The sequence below is a fragment of the Puntigrus tetrazona genome, chromosome 12 (genome assembly GCF_018831695.1).
Source record: "Puntigrus tetrazona isolate hp1 chromosome 12, ASM1883169v1, whole genome shotgun sequence".
In the NCBI taxonomy this organism is placed as follows: domain Eukaryota; kingdom Metazoa; phylum Chordata; class Actinopteri; order Cypriniformes; family Cyprinidae; genus Puntigrus; species Puntigrus tetrazona.
Window position 1 is genome coordinate 12515417 of NC_056710.1, and position 16918 is coordinate 12532334.

The following is a 16918-nucleotide window of genomic DNA, read 5'->3' on the forward strand; positions in this document are numbered from 1 at the left end:
AACACATTTACAGGTAAATCCTAGTATTTTAAATTTGTGAATAATCGATTATATTTTTTATTAACAGCACTAATTTATATTTAACATGTGAGAGTAATGCAGCAGACAACTCATCACGTCAAATAAATAAATATTTAAAATACCTACAGGAGCCCATTTCCACCACTGAATTAAAAAAGGAAAAAGGTAATTGTGACATTTTGCAATTCTGACTTTTTTTTCAGAATTGTGTGATATAAACCTGTAATTGAAAGTTATAAAGTCCAGCTCTAAGGAGAAAAAAAAAGAATTGCAATAATTTATATTGTATATTATAACTCGCAATTGTGAGTTCATATCACGCAATTCTGAAAAAAAGTTAAAATAAACTTCAGATTAAAAAAAAAATATTATTCATTTATTTATCTTTATTTAGTGACTGAAATGGTCTTCCATAAATACCCAACATTACATATTTTTCTAGCAAAAAATCTACTTAATTTAAATCACAACCCGTATAGCAGAATGTCTGAGTGAAATCAGCTTGAGCTGTTCAAATTATGTCGTTTATGTTCATTTAGAGAGTTGATGCCGAGCACACATTCACACTGTCCACGCTGATGACATTGGAAATGCTTAAAACAGTGGGGTGGACAGACGGTCTGTGTTTGTTTTTAGAGAGGATAGTGGTAGTAGACAACACCCGAGGGAATGTGGGTAAATCAGGCCAATAACAAGACCTCAACTCACCCCGGCCCCTCCCTAGTCAGCTCGTCTGATCAGCGTTTAACAAACCCAGCACAATACTACCTCTCCACAGCGGATTTCCACACTCATCAAAGCCGAACTGGAGAAAGCTAAGACAAAGACGTCTCACGTTATAAATAATTAAAGCATAAATCTTTCAATCAAATCCCATTGTTTAGCACTTTTTCCTTTCTAATTTTCTATTCAGGGCTGCACAAAAAAAATCTATTAAAAAGACAGTGTGACAGGATAAGATCTACATATTTTAATGACTGTAACTGCTGTGCAAACAGCTTCTTTATTGAGGTGAAATGTGAAAATGAATAAAAAGATGCCGTTAGAATCTCTCACCCTCCAGAAAACGGGACAAAGAAATTCTAGCAGAATCTATTCAGATGTGCCATCAGGTGTCAAAAGGCAATTACAGATGGCTGACAGAATGTGAGGTGACTTATCATTAATCAGAGAGGCAGGCAGGCAAATCCCACAATCCCTCAGCACACACAATTTCACACACTGGCAGGACAGAATCACGGTCAGGGTATGTGACAGAGTTAAACGCATACAGAAAAGATCCTAACCACAGACAACCCCATGAGACGGTGGGGGAGGAAGACGTGAAAGGAGCCATTTTCATAAATCAATACCATGTGCTTGGCAAACCATTGACTTGGTGATGGAAGCTTCCATCTTCTCTGTGTCCTCTGGCAGATTGTTGGACTAGTGTGTATGTGTGGGTGTGTGTGTGTGTGTGTGTGTGTGTGTGTGTCTGGGGTAGATGTTGGGGTGCTGCCACTTTCTCAGCCAAGTAACAGCAAGGCTCCTTTTGCAGCTGTCACTGTCTTTACATTTGACTGCTGCAATAATTCTCAAAATTATTATTGTTTTTGTAATAAAATGCAAGTGGTGTGCAAATCTGAATAATCAGATTGCGGCTGTTCTCAAGTCAACAACTCATTCATTGAATCATAGTGTATCTCCATTTAAACATTCAGACAAAATATTGCTGGTTTGTAGTCTTAAAGTAGTGTAAAGAAATTTTGATCTATTCCTTTATTATTTGCCTAAATTAATGACCTTGAGCAGATCTGAAATGGTTCTTTTCAAGGACAGAATGGTAAAGCACCTTCATTAGATGCAGTACATTTCCATTTCCCACTTTGCCAGTGATGGCATTTCTCCATTAACTGTTGTCTCCTGAGCCGTCAGGATGGGGTTATTGCAATCATACATCACAAAACCAGGCGTACACTTCACAAAAACCCATATGACAAATATAAAGTGAAAAAAGTCCCAATTGACCATGCTGAGTAAAAGATGCTTAGTTTTCTATAAAATGGTGTTCGCTTACTACTGCAATCCGTCACAGCAACAGGAAGAAGATGCTGCATAAAAGAACTGAGCAAAAACAAACAATCCTAGAAGAGACGTAAGGGATTTATGGGAGAAAATATAGGAGATTTATACAGGGAATTTGACATCTCTGTGCATTGAGTGTTTGTTTGCCTCAGCAAATGCAATAAAATCCACATTGTGCGTGGAAAGTAGTCTTAAATCTGTTCAGAAATTAGTGATATGGGATTTAACTCAGTCCATAAAATAAACAGTGAGTTTCTCTCATAACAGAAACCACAAACTAACATGGCAGATCGATGTGGATGCTGAGGCTTGAACTTATTAAATATTAATTAAAAGGGAGGAAAATCATGAATAATGTAGTCACTCTATATTTGTGTTTTGTACAGCTGATACATTTTGCTTCAAATTGCCTCCATTCAAAGCAACAACATGCTGATGAACTGAACAGAGGGTCGTACAATGAGAGATAACCCGGCATCTTGCATCATCCCAAAGGAGCTCACTGGCAAAGCAGAGGATCCTGGGTATTTTCATCACCTACGGGAGAAGCGCTAAAGCGTAACGGCTTAGAAATGGTAGTGGAGTGAGGGGGCGGAGGAAGGCAATGGCACAGAAAAATGGCTGGGAATCTGTGAAGGAGTGGTGGGGTGAGACAGACAGGAAATCAGTGAGGAGAAAGTGGGAGGTGAAGAATAACTGAGCATTGATTGAGGGGATTGTGGGTTCTTTTGGTTTACGAGCTTGAGAAAGATGAAAGATAAACGCATCCCCATGAGCAATGCACGAAGAAATGAGAGACAAAGAAAAAGAGGAAGCAGAACTAAAAGGCCTACAAATAAGGAGATTCGTAGAGACTAGCAGTAGCATTTTTAAATTGGGTTCAATGGGAGCCTTTGGCAAAAATGTTGGAACCGCTGGCAAAACTGGCAGACTTGGCACAAGTCAAACCAGTCTGCCATATGCTGATAAAGGGATTGTGCGTGAAAGAAAGATGATCCAAACCTTAAGTCACACATGTGAATTGTTTCAGTGTTTAGGGCCAACCATAAGCTGTTTTTTTGTGCAAAAGAACACATTAGCACCTGTCACTCACAAAAGATAGACACAAGTGATATCAGCTCTGCTGAGACGCTTGGTTATTGCCTGGAGGTATACAATGTGATTAATACACTGACAACATTCCCACAAATACGTTTTCCCCCCTTAGGGAACCCAAGATGTACCTGTGTCAGGATGACACCTTTATCCAGATCTGAATCTGTACAAAAGATCAAACAATCAATCTCCAATTCAGGAAGAGCATAGATTTAACACTTTGATATGCGTCTGCTCATGAACGCAGCACTCCGCTGAGACTATAAGACAGAAACACTGAGCCTAGAACTGAGAGTTTGATATTGAACACAAGTGTGGTGGAAAACCATGTCAGTTTGTGTTTAGAAGCATCTAGATAACGGGTACCCCCTGATAACATCTTTTGAAATAGCAAATAAGATCTTGCAACGGGGGAGTGGTAAAAAAACCACTCCATGCGCAGACAGGAGCTGACAGAATAGATGCTTTGATTTCTAATAACTGTCAGTCACTGAAGACAGTAAAGCGAGAACGGGGAATTTACACTAAGAACCCACAATCATTTTCTATGACAGTGAAATGACACTGGCAGTCAATAAATATGCCATTCAAAGTAGTATTATGCTTCTGAGGAAAAATAAAGGTAGAAAAATCCGTTTAAAAAATCCTACATTTATACTTTGTGTTGTGTATTTACAAAATACGAAAATCCTGTGAGGTGGTGGGATTTGGGTGCCATATTGTTCTACTGTTGCCTTGTTGTACAGTCTGCTGTGGTGTAAGGTCTGCTGTTGAAAAGCAATGGTGTCAATGAATCACAAGAACATAGGGTGGTGTGGATATGGCACCTTGCTGTCTCTGTAGCTGATTAAGTAAGTGCATGAGTGTGAGTCGGAATAAATTCCTGATGAGATTTTATTTTTTTTGCAAACCAGACAAATACCAAACAAAATATGATAAATGTCCTATGAAAAATTGGATGTCATCCAATGTGATTTTTCTGAGGAATTTCAAAATACTTTTCAAAAGATTGGAGTGAGATTTCAAATAAATTTATTGAGGAAGCTGTATTAAACTGATCAAAAGTGTAAGTAAACACATTTAAAATGCTATTAAAGATTTATGTTTTAAATAAATAAAATAGAAAATATCTTGTTTAAATTGTAATAATATTTTACAATATTACGGTTTCATTGTATTTGATCAAATAAATGCAAAACATATTTTCAATGTTCAACATTTTCTTTAAAAAACATTTTACTGACCCCAGGGCTCCTGAATGGTAGTTTATAATGAGGTTTGATAAGGTTAGCTGAGGTTAGTCGTGAGGTCTAAGAATGCTATCATGACTCATAGGAGCAAGCATGAAGTGTCTTGCACTTTGTGGGAGGACAATCAATTTTCAAATACATATCTATTTATATGGTGCCCAAAAAATATATTTTCAATTTTTTATTTTAACTAGAACTAAAAATGTCTGCATGTCATTGCATTACATAACAAATTATTAAACAGTAAAGCTAACTAACGTTTTTCTAAATATTTCACTTCCAAAGTATTATTTTCTTGTAAAATAAATGATACTGGTCCTATATATTTCTTATGTTATGCAAGAGCAACCATGTGTCCAAATAGCCACTGTATATATTTATGTAAGTACGCAGCAAGCCTAAGCTACACATAACAAGGTATTGAGCTCTAACCTTCTGCAGAAAGAGGACTATCCTCTTCACCATCTCAGCTCTCTGCTCCTCCAAGCTGAAGATGGTTCGAGGGGTGCGAATGAACACTTTGGTCTTGCCGTATGCCACGTCATGTTCGAACCCACAACCCTGCAGTAGACGTTTCACAGCCTCCTTATCAGATGGCAGGTCGTGGTTGGGCCAGGTGAACTCAGAGATCATCTTATACCTAACAAATTAACAGAAAAAGAAGAATATTTAAAGAATAGAGCAATACCTCACATATTGTCATTTATAAACACATACATTTATTAAATAATTCACCTAAACAGAATGCAAACTATTCTTTCATAACATGCGTTATATAACACAATGAGTGCTTATTTAAGAGCGGTGTGAGGCCGGAGCCCTTGGATCAAATTCTCATTTGTCCAATCTTGCCTCTAAGTAGTACATTATATTCCATGCACATCTGCAGCAGTGGCAGAGATGCAAATCACTCCGTGTGAGTGCTGTTAACACTGCATTCTCAATTAGTTTAATTTTAGTCTAACTTCCTCTGAGTGGCAGACATTTTGTCAACTCAGGTGTTGAATCTCATGAACTCATCTGATTTGTGGCAAGTGCCTTTCAGAGTTTTCTTTTAGGGAACTATTTGTTTTGAGCAATATACAGAGGCCTCAGAGACCTTTGAACATTATCATAGTTTTTTTTTTTCCTCAAGGATTATAGTCCCTATATACCAAGAATCATTGTATATTGAGTGACAATGCTCTCAAGGCTTTTGAAAAAGACTCAGCTTGCACGTCATTGTTACATAAAACCCTTTAGCAATTATGACACTTCGTGAAGATCAGACTCCAGAGGATGACAGCTTTCACACCAACAGACGTTGCATAAGATCTTCACAATCTGATTGATCAATCTGTAGTTTCAGATGTCACTAGTAACCAAAGAAGCAACAGTCTCACACAAGCCGTCACAGGAGCATTGAGTTGCAATTCATTAAGCTGAAACCATATACGAATGTCAAATCATGCAGAACATCACATAAAAAGACTACTGAAACATAAAATAAACAAATAAATTATTTAAAAATGCTTTTAAATTGACACACGATGGCCACACAAATAACATAGAAAATTCACCTCTGAAGGAACCGTGGGTAGGTTTGTCGGTTAGCAAAACCAGCTCGTCGCACACGGACGTTCTCCAGAAGGCCCAGGTACTCCACTTGGTGCTTGCAGCGCTCATGTTCAAACAGCAGCGGTGACTTAACATCATTTGGCTTTATGCAACGCACGTAGTACGGCTCCTATATAAACCAGCAGAAGGTGACTGTGAGTGATCTATAGAGTGCAGCAGTCACCTCAGACGTTTTAAAGACTTTGGTTCCAGAATAATTTTTCTTATAAAGATTTTTTTTGTTAAAGAGACTCTAAAATGTCAACCAGCTATGAGGATTGTCACATTAAAAACTTTCAATTTGAGTGTAAAAGTATTTGCAAATTAGACAAAAAGACAAGTGAAGGCAAAGACTACAATCCCCAATAACACTTTTGGCATAAGTTACTTTAGATGACCAAAGAATTTTCCTATTTAAAACCTTGATTATTGCAAAGGAATGGGAGTATAATTCCTTGTCATATCAGCCTAGAAAATCACAACTTTTCATTTTCTGCCGGTCTTAGCACATGATATAACTACTGAAGAGTCAAGTTTTAAATAGGAAAAATGTTGAAACGGTTTGGTCATTTTTGAACACGATAAAACTGGTCTAATTGGATTCAATGATCTATGCTAAGCTATGCTATCGCCAGACCCTGAGAATGGATTCAAATACAGTAAAACTCAATGTATTAACTCAGAGGGAGATGGAGAATAAGCCTATTTACTAAAAAAGTGTGTTCCTTTAAATACATATAATATACTGTCACAAACAAACAAAACAAACAACATGAACAAACAATGAACAATACATTTATTAAACTATTTATTCATCTTTGTTAATGTTAGTTAATGAAAATACAGTAATTTATTGTTTATTCATGTTAGTTTACATTAGTGCATTAACTAATGTAAACAAACAGCTTATAAATTTAATAATGCATTAGTAAATGGTAAAAAAAAACAAACAAATATTAATAAATGATATAGAAGTACATTTCATTCTTAGTTCATTCTTAGTAACTAATGTAGTTATGATGTTAACTAATGATCCTTATGGCAAAGTGTTACCATTATTTTTAATAATGACAAACTCTTTAAATAGGTTTTGGTAAAAAAAAAAAAAAAAAAAAAGATTGGCAATGACAACTGATGATTTTACTAATGCATTAGTAAATGTTAAAATAAACATGATCTAAGATTAATAAAGTATTGTTGATTTTTAGTTAATGTTAATGTTGTTAGCCAATGTTAACTAATGAACCTTATTGTAAAGTGTTACCAAAACTATTCTCCTGTGGAGAAAATAAATGAGATTTTTCTTCTGGAACTTGACTGTGGCACTCTATTAAATAGTGCTCTGGAATACTTGACTGAATTGGACATTCACAATCTTCTGCAGGAAAAAAACATTTTTATATTGATAGGTAAACTAAACCATTTTTCCAGGTACCTCAACTTCCTAAATATTATTATATTTCTGTCGTCTATTATTTCATGTCACATTAAAAGTTAAAAATGAAATGAATACTCACGTGGACAAATATTTTTAAATTGCATTGTAAAAGCACATTAATATGCATTCATTGGTCATTACTGACAAAAACTCTTTATATTTATACTGTCTGACTTATCACAAACAAATAAAATATGGTCTACACAAAACTGCTGCAAACACACCCACCTTGCTGGCCAAATTCTCCACCAGAGAAATCATGGAGTTTTTGAAGAGCGTGGCAGCAGTCAGGGGTCGTTTGGTGACCTCTGTGATGCTCAGCTTGCCCTCTGGCCACATGGCCTTCAGCACAGGGTTAGAGCTGTGAAACACAGAAGAAGGATAGATATATGATAAGTCACGAATGTTGTGTGACATCTGGCAGGTATGCAAATAAGACTAGAAGGATGTACTTTATGGTTACACTGACCTGTTGTAAAGTAACCTCTTAAAGTCCTGAAACAAGGTGTCTTTGTTCTTGTCAATAAAGCCTACAACAGAATAACTGAAACAAAACACACAATCACAACAACTGAATTACATAAATTTACACACACGGCACATTTCAAGAGTATAGGTGAATAGAATAGATTTCTTTGTCTGTATAAACACAAATATTACAAATTAATGATCCATCCATCTGCAAGTCTAATATTTGAGTTTCAGAAGAAACTCAAATATTTTTTACCATAGGGGAACAACTCATAAATCTTTACATGCAGACCTCCCGTGAGATATGAGATTGTTAAATCAATGGTATATGCATATATATTAAAAATAATAATTTTAACCATGTTTTACCCTATATAAAAAAATTAATGGAAAAAAATACTTCCGGAACAAAGGCTGACAAAAAGTGGGCTCCATTCTGTTGGCTTATAAACAGCCCTGCTATTGGTTGAGTCTATGCCTCCTTATAGCAGTATTATAAGAGACACAGAGAGAGATATGGCTCCTTAACTGGAAATAGGATTTTAGATATCCTTCTTCTACCCATTTCTCTCATTGTCTCTCACACACACAAAGGAGTCGAAACATCAACAAGGCTTTTCAATGTGGTGTCACACGCACACCCACAGAACTTCAGGAAATAACTGACAGCCTGTAAACCCCTGAAGTGAGAATATGAAACTGCATTAATTTTCAGAATCAACTTGTTTTGGTTACCAGCATTCTCATTATTCCGAGTGACTAATACTCTTGCACCATTCCATGTTTATTTACCAAACCTTTTCAAAACCAATCTGTGCACAAGAGAAGAAATAGATCTCTTTCCACTTAGTTAAGACTTCTGTGGGTTACTAACAGTGCTTTTTAATTACAGCATTTAGAGCTTATGGTCCAAAGCAGCAGAGAGTGCACTTACACCACATCTCCGGCATAATGGCGGATGCGAAAGTCTCGGTCAAACTCCAGGTTTTTGTCCGTGGGGGAAAGCTGTGGAGATAGAGATGGGAAGTTAAAGATTTTTAAAACGAAAAAAAAGTAGACTCTCAAAACTGCAAATTTTTGCAGTAAACAAGCCTGCAAAAGTGCAGCAGCGTCAGAGAAAGAGCGAGGCAGCTCAAAGACTGGGAGGCAGCATCTAAGTAACTCTGCAATTATGAAAGATAGATGAGATGCGTACTTCTATCCAGCAGAGTTAAAAAAAGCTCTACTGAAAGAAGTTCAGTGAAAGTCTGTACCATTTAAACTGCACTATTTAGCGCCGAGTAGCAAGTGTGCCTACTTTAATTACAATTATAAAAAATATATTTCTGTTGCATTTGAAGCTGTAAAATATACACCTGTGGCTATATGGTCTATATTAATGCATCAAGTTGCTATGCAACTGACAACCTATGCATTTTACTTGCTGGGAGAACTATTAAAAAAATAATAATTTGGTTAACAAAAGCAAATATTTACTGGAAAGTAGTATATTTTCCCCTTATAGCTTGCGCCTTATTGCTATTTCTTACATTTTTAAAGAAGAAAGGTTTTATTTTTAATCCCAACTGTGCATAAACTTGCCCTATTATCAGCACCTCGAGGAGTCTGTATGCTTCATGAGGGCAGCTAGTGCAGTTATATAAGACTCACTGTCATTCATAAAATACAGCAGTGACATCAAAGGCAAGCAGCCTCAGCTCTCATTAAGTTAAAAGAATGCTGCTGATCCACTGCATGAACAGGGAGGCTAGTTTCTGCGGATTAAAGCAGAATGAAACAATGACACGCTGTATCCCTCTAGCCACAAACCATCACATGCCCACATGCCGGATTAATTAAAGGATTGACTATCAGTAAGTTTTAGTGAGCTTTTGTGCCACGGTCTCTATTGTGGTAGACGCAAGCATCTTTATTCCGTGCCACTTTACGGGTCTCTGTTTGGTTTGTGCATGCGGTGATTCACTCGGCTCATTTTAACTGCAATACAGATAAAGCGGCCCTCCAAGGGAATGGATGAGAAGCTACTATCTCTACCAGAGAGGACAAACTCTGAACACTTCACCCGAAGTGGAATAGCAATCAGAATCAATTTGAATGGATGGCTGAAGCTGTGTTGAAAAAAACCTCGTCATTTACTCGTTTAAAACTGCAATGGAGATTCATATTTGATGTGGGGCATCTGAAGCCTGCATTTCTCGAGAGTTTAAGGTCTTTGTGGGTTCTAGCCAGACCAGATTCCGAATACACTCACTGGGTCTTTTAAAAAACACGATAAATCTCAATTAGTCATGCCCAGAAACACGCAGGCACATGCAACAGCACAATGTGTGAATAAAATGAGGTCTCTTAGTATAATCATCGAAGATATGGAGCCACACTGCATATGACATTTTACAAAGTATAGCACAGATGACTGAAAAGTCAAAATGGAGATGAATCACAGCAGGATTTGAAAAGCATAAAAAAGCGATGGTGAGAAAGAACAAGTTTACACCTTTAAACCTCAAGGATCCTTTATAGAACGAAAAAATGAAATATTGATAAAATGGCAATTGAATGTTTTAAACCGATATATAAGGATGATTTGTATTGTGACATTGAAGAGTGGTGTAATGTCTGCTCAAAATTCAGCTTTGCCAACATGAAATGATGATTATTAGGTTAAATAAGCATAATCCCAGTCTTTTAAAGGAATCTGAAATCTGCTAAAGTAGCACCCACTAAACAGCCTCAAGCTTTAATTACAACAAAACTAAGAAAAATGTTGCCACCAATACTAAATGTAGCTGCATTAAAGCATTTCTGGAATGTTATATATATATATATATATATATATATATATATATATATATATATATATATATATATATATATATATATATATATATATATATATCTGCAAGCCACAGTAACAAACAATCACTCCAATTCTACCCAGTACTGATTTGCAGGGTTAAAAAAAAAAAAATGTGATTGTACAGACACATTTAATCCTGGAACCTGCTGGTCGCGCAGATGCCTCCCCACCCTCCTACTCGAAGCTCTATTCTCACCCCCCAGGACCACACCATCCTGTCTAACACCTGTGCTTCTCAATACAGAGTGTTGGTTAAGCCAAACAAACACAGTGATGGCAATGGCACCTGCCAACAAAGCCCAAAATCTGCCATTCACACATCGACAGCCAACAGCAGCCAGGTATCCAAATCACTGTGGACTCTAGACGTCTAGATCAAACACAGAGGCCAATATGACAGTAAACTGTGAACACTTTTAAGATTAAAAAACAAATAAATAAAAAAAAATCTTTGTCACTGCTTGATACAGCAAAAATTTTTAAAGAAAAATAGGACTTATCAGATTTGATTCACAAAACATTATTGCTGAATTTAAATCAGTTCAGGAACAATGACTGGAAGGAATAAAAAAAAAAAGGAATTTAAGACCTCTTTATAAAGTTTGAGAGTTTTTAACCTTTTGTTTTATTGTACTCTAAAATACACAAGGCATAAATCATATATATGGGTTGGAAAGATAGATTCATCATGCAAATTGGCTTCACTTTCAAAGGTCAGCTGTAAGCAAGGTCAAAGTGGAAATCACTTGACCAGCACTGCAGGGCAAAGTTGAAGCAGAGTTCAATGCACTGGCCAACGCTAACATGAGTCATGTGGAAAGAACTTCAAGAAAAACAACCTAGCTAATGCTAAACATAAAAAGCTGTGTCCAAAATCCAGATCCATTGACGTGTCAATGCATGTTGCAATGGGAATTCATCCACCAATTATCCGATAACATACGTGCTAAACGTGTGTTGGTGCTTCACACGTCACCACAAAAACAATGCAATTACTTCCACTACGATAGAAATAAGTCATGATCTCTTCCTAATGAACAGTTCTGCAGAAGAGCAGGCCACAGAGGCTACCGGAGCTCTTCTCCAGGAGCACAAACCAAGCAGCTAATTGGCCGGTTGCTTTGGCCTACACAAGCCTGATGGGATAATGAGCCTGCCCTCGCCTTCACACAACCAGACATCCACGCACTCCCATGGCAGCATCCGCTCACACGGCCACACCTGTAAGTGGCACGTGATGAAGAGAGGGAAAACAAGGGGTGGGGGATTTGGGATCAAAGAGAAGAACGGGAGAAAGGAACGAAACCCCCGACGCTTACCATCAGACAGCCGCTTGTGTCAGCAAATAACAGTAATTAAAAGCTGATGGCAAAAGAAGCATTTTTATAACACATCTGGAAGGATCAAAGCCATTTTAAGGGTGCGATGAAAAAGTGGGAAACACAGAGAACAGCAAGAGCCTGCGAGGCACATGAAGCAAGACGTAAACAAGCTGATAAAGCAAAGAAGGTGAAAGTGGCTGTAAATGAAGCACATTATTGAGACGGATATGGCAGCTTGTGGCTAGATCTGCCATTACATCTGATGTTTTCATCTTAGATAAAGCATATAACGTATACAGACCGAGGCAAACGCTTCATTCAAGCAATTAGATATGAAAGTGAGGCTTCTGACATCAAAGCACTGTTTTACAACTAAAGTTTTGGGGTTTTATGACATTTAAAAGAAGGCAAATTGTTTGTTTAGTGGAATCAAATTATCTCCAGCATTAAAACCAAAGCTTAACATCTTACAACTAGACCATGACTCCAGCAACATTTGGTCTTCACACTGTGTACTAGTGCTGCATGATATATAGAATGAGACTGTCATGAGCATCTCGTCAGTAAAGCTGCACGACAATCGCATGCCATGTATTGTGTAGCTCTATTATGTACATAGCACTGAGACTTTTGCAAGGATCAATAAATATAATAATATTAATACCTTAAGTAATTACTAAACAAGATTAACAAAAATAAATAAATATAAAAAATAAAAAAAAAAAAAAAAAAAAAAAAAAATCACAGCAGTATTACAAAAACACCCGTATTGATTCTGTCTGCGTGAATATAACAGCTATAGACCAGTGGAAATGAGTCCAACACATGCAGAATGCACAGAAACAAAAATCATTAGTAATTAAAATGAATATCAATATTTAGAAAATGATAGAATTTAAATAACTGTTGTGTTTCACTGATGTTTCCATTTTAAAAAATCTTCAGGGTTAAAAGCTGTTAAGGTACACTAGCATTCAAAAGTTTGTTGAATTTCAGATTACTTCAGATTTATGAAGGATTGTGTGATATGAAGACTTTTATGATTTTAAGTAAAAATTCTAAAGCTCTTTGCTGTATAATTTTAAAATAGATGAGCAGAAAGAGTTGCAATTCATTGATCTTTTCTACTCAAAGTTAACCATCTAAACTCTACAATCTATCGATTGTACTAGAATTTTAAATCAGTCATCCACAAATCAGACAGAACATTAATTTATGAAATAATTAACAATTTTCTAACTTCACTAACACTGTGTACGGTCAGTGCAGATTTAAAACAGCATGTTCCATGTTTTCTATCAGGCCCAAGTTAAGAGAAAAGAACTACAGAGAAACAACTCCAGTCCACAGAGCATACATTTCATGCTTGAAATCAACCAAGGGTAAAACTTTCCATCTTAACACGAGACTGCAGAGGAAAAGAGCAAAGCAAAGAGGGTAAACATCCTCAGTGATGGTGGGGGGGGTGTTGGGGGAGAGAGACTTTGCCACAGGTTTTTAACAAGCAACTCTTAATTATGTTGTTAAAGTGGCCAGCACAGTTTGTGTCTCCCAGAGAGGATGTCTATCAGCATAAACAACCCTGGAAGCATCTCAGAGGTGGCTGTGTCACAGCCTGGATCTAATATGTGAGAGAAACACACACCTGAATATATTAGAAAGCTTTCCTTATCCATTTCCCCCTACTGACCGATCAATAACTCTTTCAGTTGCTCGTTTCGCACGTCAAATTTCGCGAGAGTTACCATTACATTAATGGATTAGCCATATCTAAAACATACTGAAAAAGATACACGTATGCAGATGTTTGTGCTCACGCGCAGCAGGAGAAGAGCACATCATCTATCTAGCTAACAGGCCTGAGATTCCTCCACAGTGAGGAGTAATCCTCTGCATTACAAATGAGCTCTGAAGGACACTTATTATTCCTGCATCCAGGGAGACTTTTGATTATTCACACAGCCTGACGTGGGGGAATTATCAGGGGGCAGACGATGCCTGCTCACTTCTCCTTCCCCCCTTTCAAAGTAAATGCAGCATGTGTGACCTGAGGATACATTTTGAGAACATTTTGATAAAGTTGTACCTAAACTCACCCTTTAGTTGGGTCTGTGCCCAGGGCATTGCACGAAGGGCCAATTAGTTTCTAGAGATCCCGTCTGTCTAGAGCTCTGCAAGGTGGGTTATGTTTACATTTAGTTTCGCTCACTGCCTTTTCTATCTTTATCTCGGCCTGTCTCCATCCATAACTCTCCTCCTCCCTCTCACTTTCTGACACTTTGCCAAGGCTGTTAGACATCAGACTTACTAGCTTCCATTGGTTGCCAGTGACATCACCGAAGGCTCAGCACTGAGAAATACTGGAGAACATTTTTACTGTGCATTATTGCCTCCTTGTGTTGGGTCAGGGTAATGCATAAAACTGAATTGCGTTTGCATTCTATTATACCGCTATTTCTGATTTTATAGTATGTAAACGATTTTCAACATTGACAATAAAAGAGAACGGTTTATTAAGCACCAAATAAGCATAAAAGAATGTTTTTTGAAAGATCATGTGACAGAAGACTGGAGTAATCGCTGCTGAAAATTCAGCTTTCTCATCACAGAAATAAGATTACTATATTTAAATAGAAAACAGTTATTTAAATTGTAGTACCATTCTAATACGTTAACATTTTTACTGTATTTTGATCAAATTAATGCATCCTTAAAGGAGGTGTTTAATGCTATTTCATGCATTATTTTTTCTTTTACAGAGTTGGCATCTCATGCTAAACATTGGCAAAGTTTTAAAAAAAACTGAATAAACTAAAAACTCTTCAGATGTAATACTACTCTATAGGTACTCTTGGTTAACATGTGATTGGGCAAAATTGTGTGTCATACCCTCCACAATTATTGCACACACTGGCATGTGTTAATTTCAATACCTTGCGGCTGGTGTAGTGGGCATGTTTGGCCAGTTTTCCATTGAGAGCCTGCAGGAACATCTCATCTGTCACCTTCCCCACATTCATGCATGCCTCATCCAGAACTGCAAAAATGCCCTTATGCTGCTGTTCCACCAGATCCACAATGATCTGATTGTTGAAGTAGTCAATCTGTTTCCATGAACACACAAACACAAATGCATTACAGCAACAGATATCCATGCAAAATGAGTTTCTGTTTGTATGATATAAACATGAAAGGTTTGAAAAGAAACAATCAAATAAAACCCACATGTTTCCAGGGGATACCCTCTCTCTGATACTCTTCTTGCTCTTGTTTCAGCACCAGCTGAATGAAGAGCTGCTGTAGTTTCTCATTGCAGTAGTTTATACAGAATTGCTCAAAGCTGGATAAAACAAAGAATAAATTGAAGAGACTCTATAATTAAACTAAAGGGAGAACAATAATATAGTCAGTTAAGTTCCTCATTTATGTACGGTACAGCATATGCTCTCACCTGTTATTCTGAAAGATCTCAAAGCCATAGATGTCCAGGACTCCAATGACTGTGTTCTTGCCATGAACCCTGGCGTCATAGTTTTTTACCTCAATGATATCATTGATTCTTCCCACAATCCAACAGAAAAGCCGCTCATAAATGGCCTGTGAGAAACAAAGAAAGAGTAAAAAAGTCCACCGGTGGATGAAGAAATGCAGATGTAAATAGTTTATTTATCAGTGTTTGCTTGTATTAGTCAATATTTTTATTGTAATTGTACAATACTTGGAAAAGTAATCCAAGGATTTATTAATCAAAGAATTTCTAAAGGAACAGCATTAATGTAAAAACTGAATTTCTAGTAACATTATGTCTTTAATGTCCCTGTAGAAGTTTGAATTCAGAAATTAATTCATATAAATATTTGTAGTTCATATACATTTTTGGTCAAGCAGTTACCACAATTTAGTATGCCTGCTGAAATAAGTCTCCAAGAGCCCAAATACATACCTTGGCTAAAGCATCGCGGCCGTAACTGGCCTCTTGATGGGTGTGTTGTTTGTCAATGACATCACGGCCGGTGGCTACAGTGCGATAGAGGAGAGCCTTTTCTACGTTCTCATCTTTGGTGGAGAGCAAATCCCCCAGAACCGACACTAGCTTAGAGTTCTCAATGAGAGTCACATCTCCGTCACTTCCAAACTTCATATTCCCCTGTTAAGACCAAATAATTCAGCAATCAATGAGTTTGAGCTACAGCGATTGGCTGCATTTAGTACTACTTTTTAAACAAGCAAAAGATACACTGAACCAGATGCAAGATGGTAGCAAGGATCTTGTAGACCGTCTGAATCTCCTCTGTAGTGAATCCAATGATCTTCATGGCATCCGTGACAGCTTTAAAATCAGCGCTGTCATTGATAGAGGACTGCAAAAGACAATCTGAGTGAGTTACGGTCACAAACAAAAGCTGACAGATCCTAATACATTAAATAAAGTTAAAACATCCTGACATAATTCAGCTTTAGGGATAACAGCCCGGTTGGTAAACTGGCTAAAAGCCCTTCATTTAGTGAAGGTAAATCAATGCTTTTGAAATGAGAGGCCATTAAACCTACTATTACATTCACATTTCATTTACAGCCGAGCAATTAAAAGCTGAAAATTGCTGACACAGAAACTCAATCCCTATACTTCCTAAAACAAAAGCGCAACACTAAAAACACTAATTCTTCTGGCATGCTTGTGACTAACAGCTCCTGCAGAGAAACACTGATTTCATACAGCAGGAACCTTTTGCAGACACAGTTGTGCTGGACAGAGTGTGAAGTTTAGCCAGCATGTGCACCTATAAAAGACTTGGGAACTGGC

At 37.1% G+C, this 16918-nt stretch overlaps 1 protein-coding gene across 1 annotated transcript in view; it reads right to left on the reverse strand.

The window, feature by feature from the left end:
- The window catches only part of myo1d (myosin 1D), a 60161-nt gene that overhangs the window by 26648 nt on the left and 16595 nt on the right, over window positions 1-16918 (reverse strand). Inside the window, exons 7-16 of the mRNA XM_043254206.1 lie at window positions 16359-16475; window positions 16058-16261; window positions 15566-15711; window positions 15340-15454; window positions 15048-15218; window positions 8870-8940; window positions 7934-8008; window positions 7693-7825; window positions 5990-6156; window positions 4863-5070 (exon numbers count right to left, since the gene is read on the reverse strand). Coding sequence (XP_043110141.1) covers window positions 4863-5070; window positions 5990-6156; window positions 7693-7825; window positions 7934-8008; window positions 8870-8940; window positions 15048-15218; window positions 15340-15454; window positions 15566-15711; window positions 16058-16261; window positions 16359-16475 — 1407 coding nt within the window. The remainder of the gene's footprint in view (window positions 1-4862; window positions 5071-5989; window positions 6157-7692; window positions 7826-7933; window positions 8009-8869; window positions 8941-15047; window positions 15219-15339; window positions 15455-15565; window positions 15712-16057; window positions 16262-16358; window positions 16476-16918) is intronic.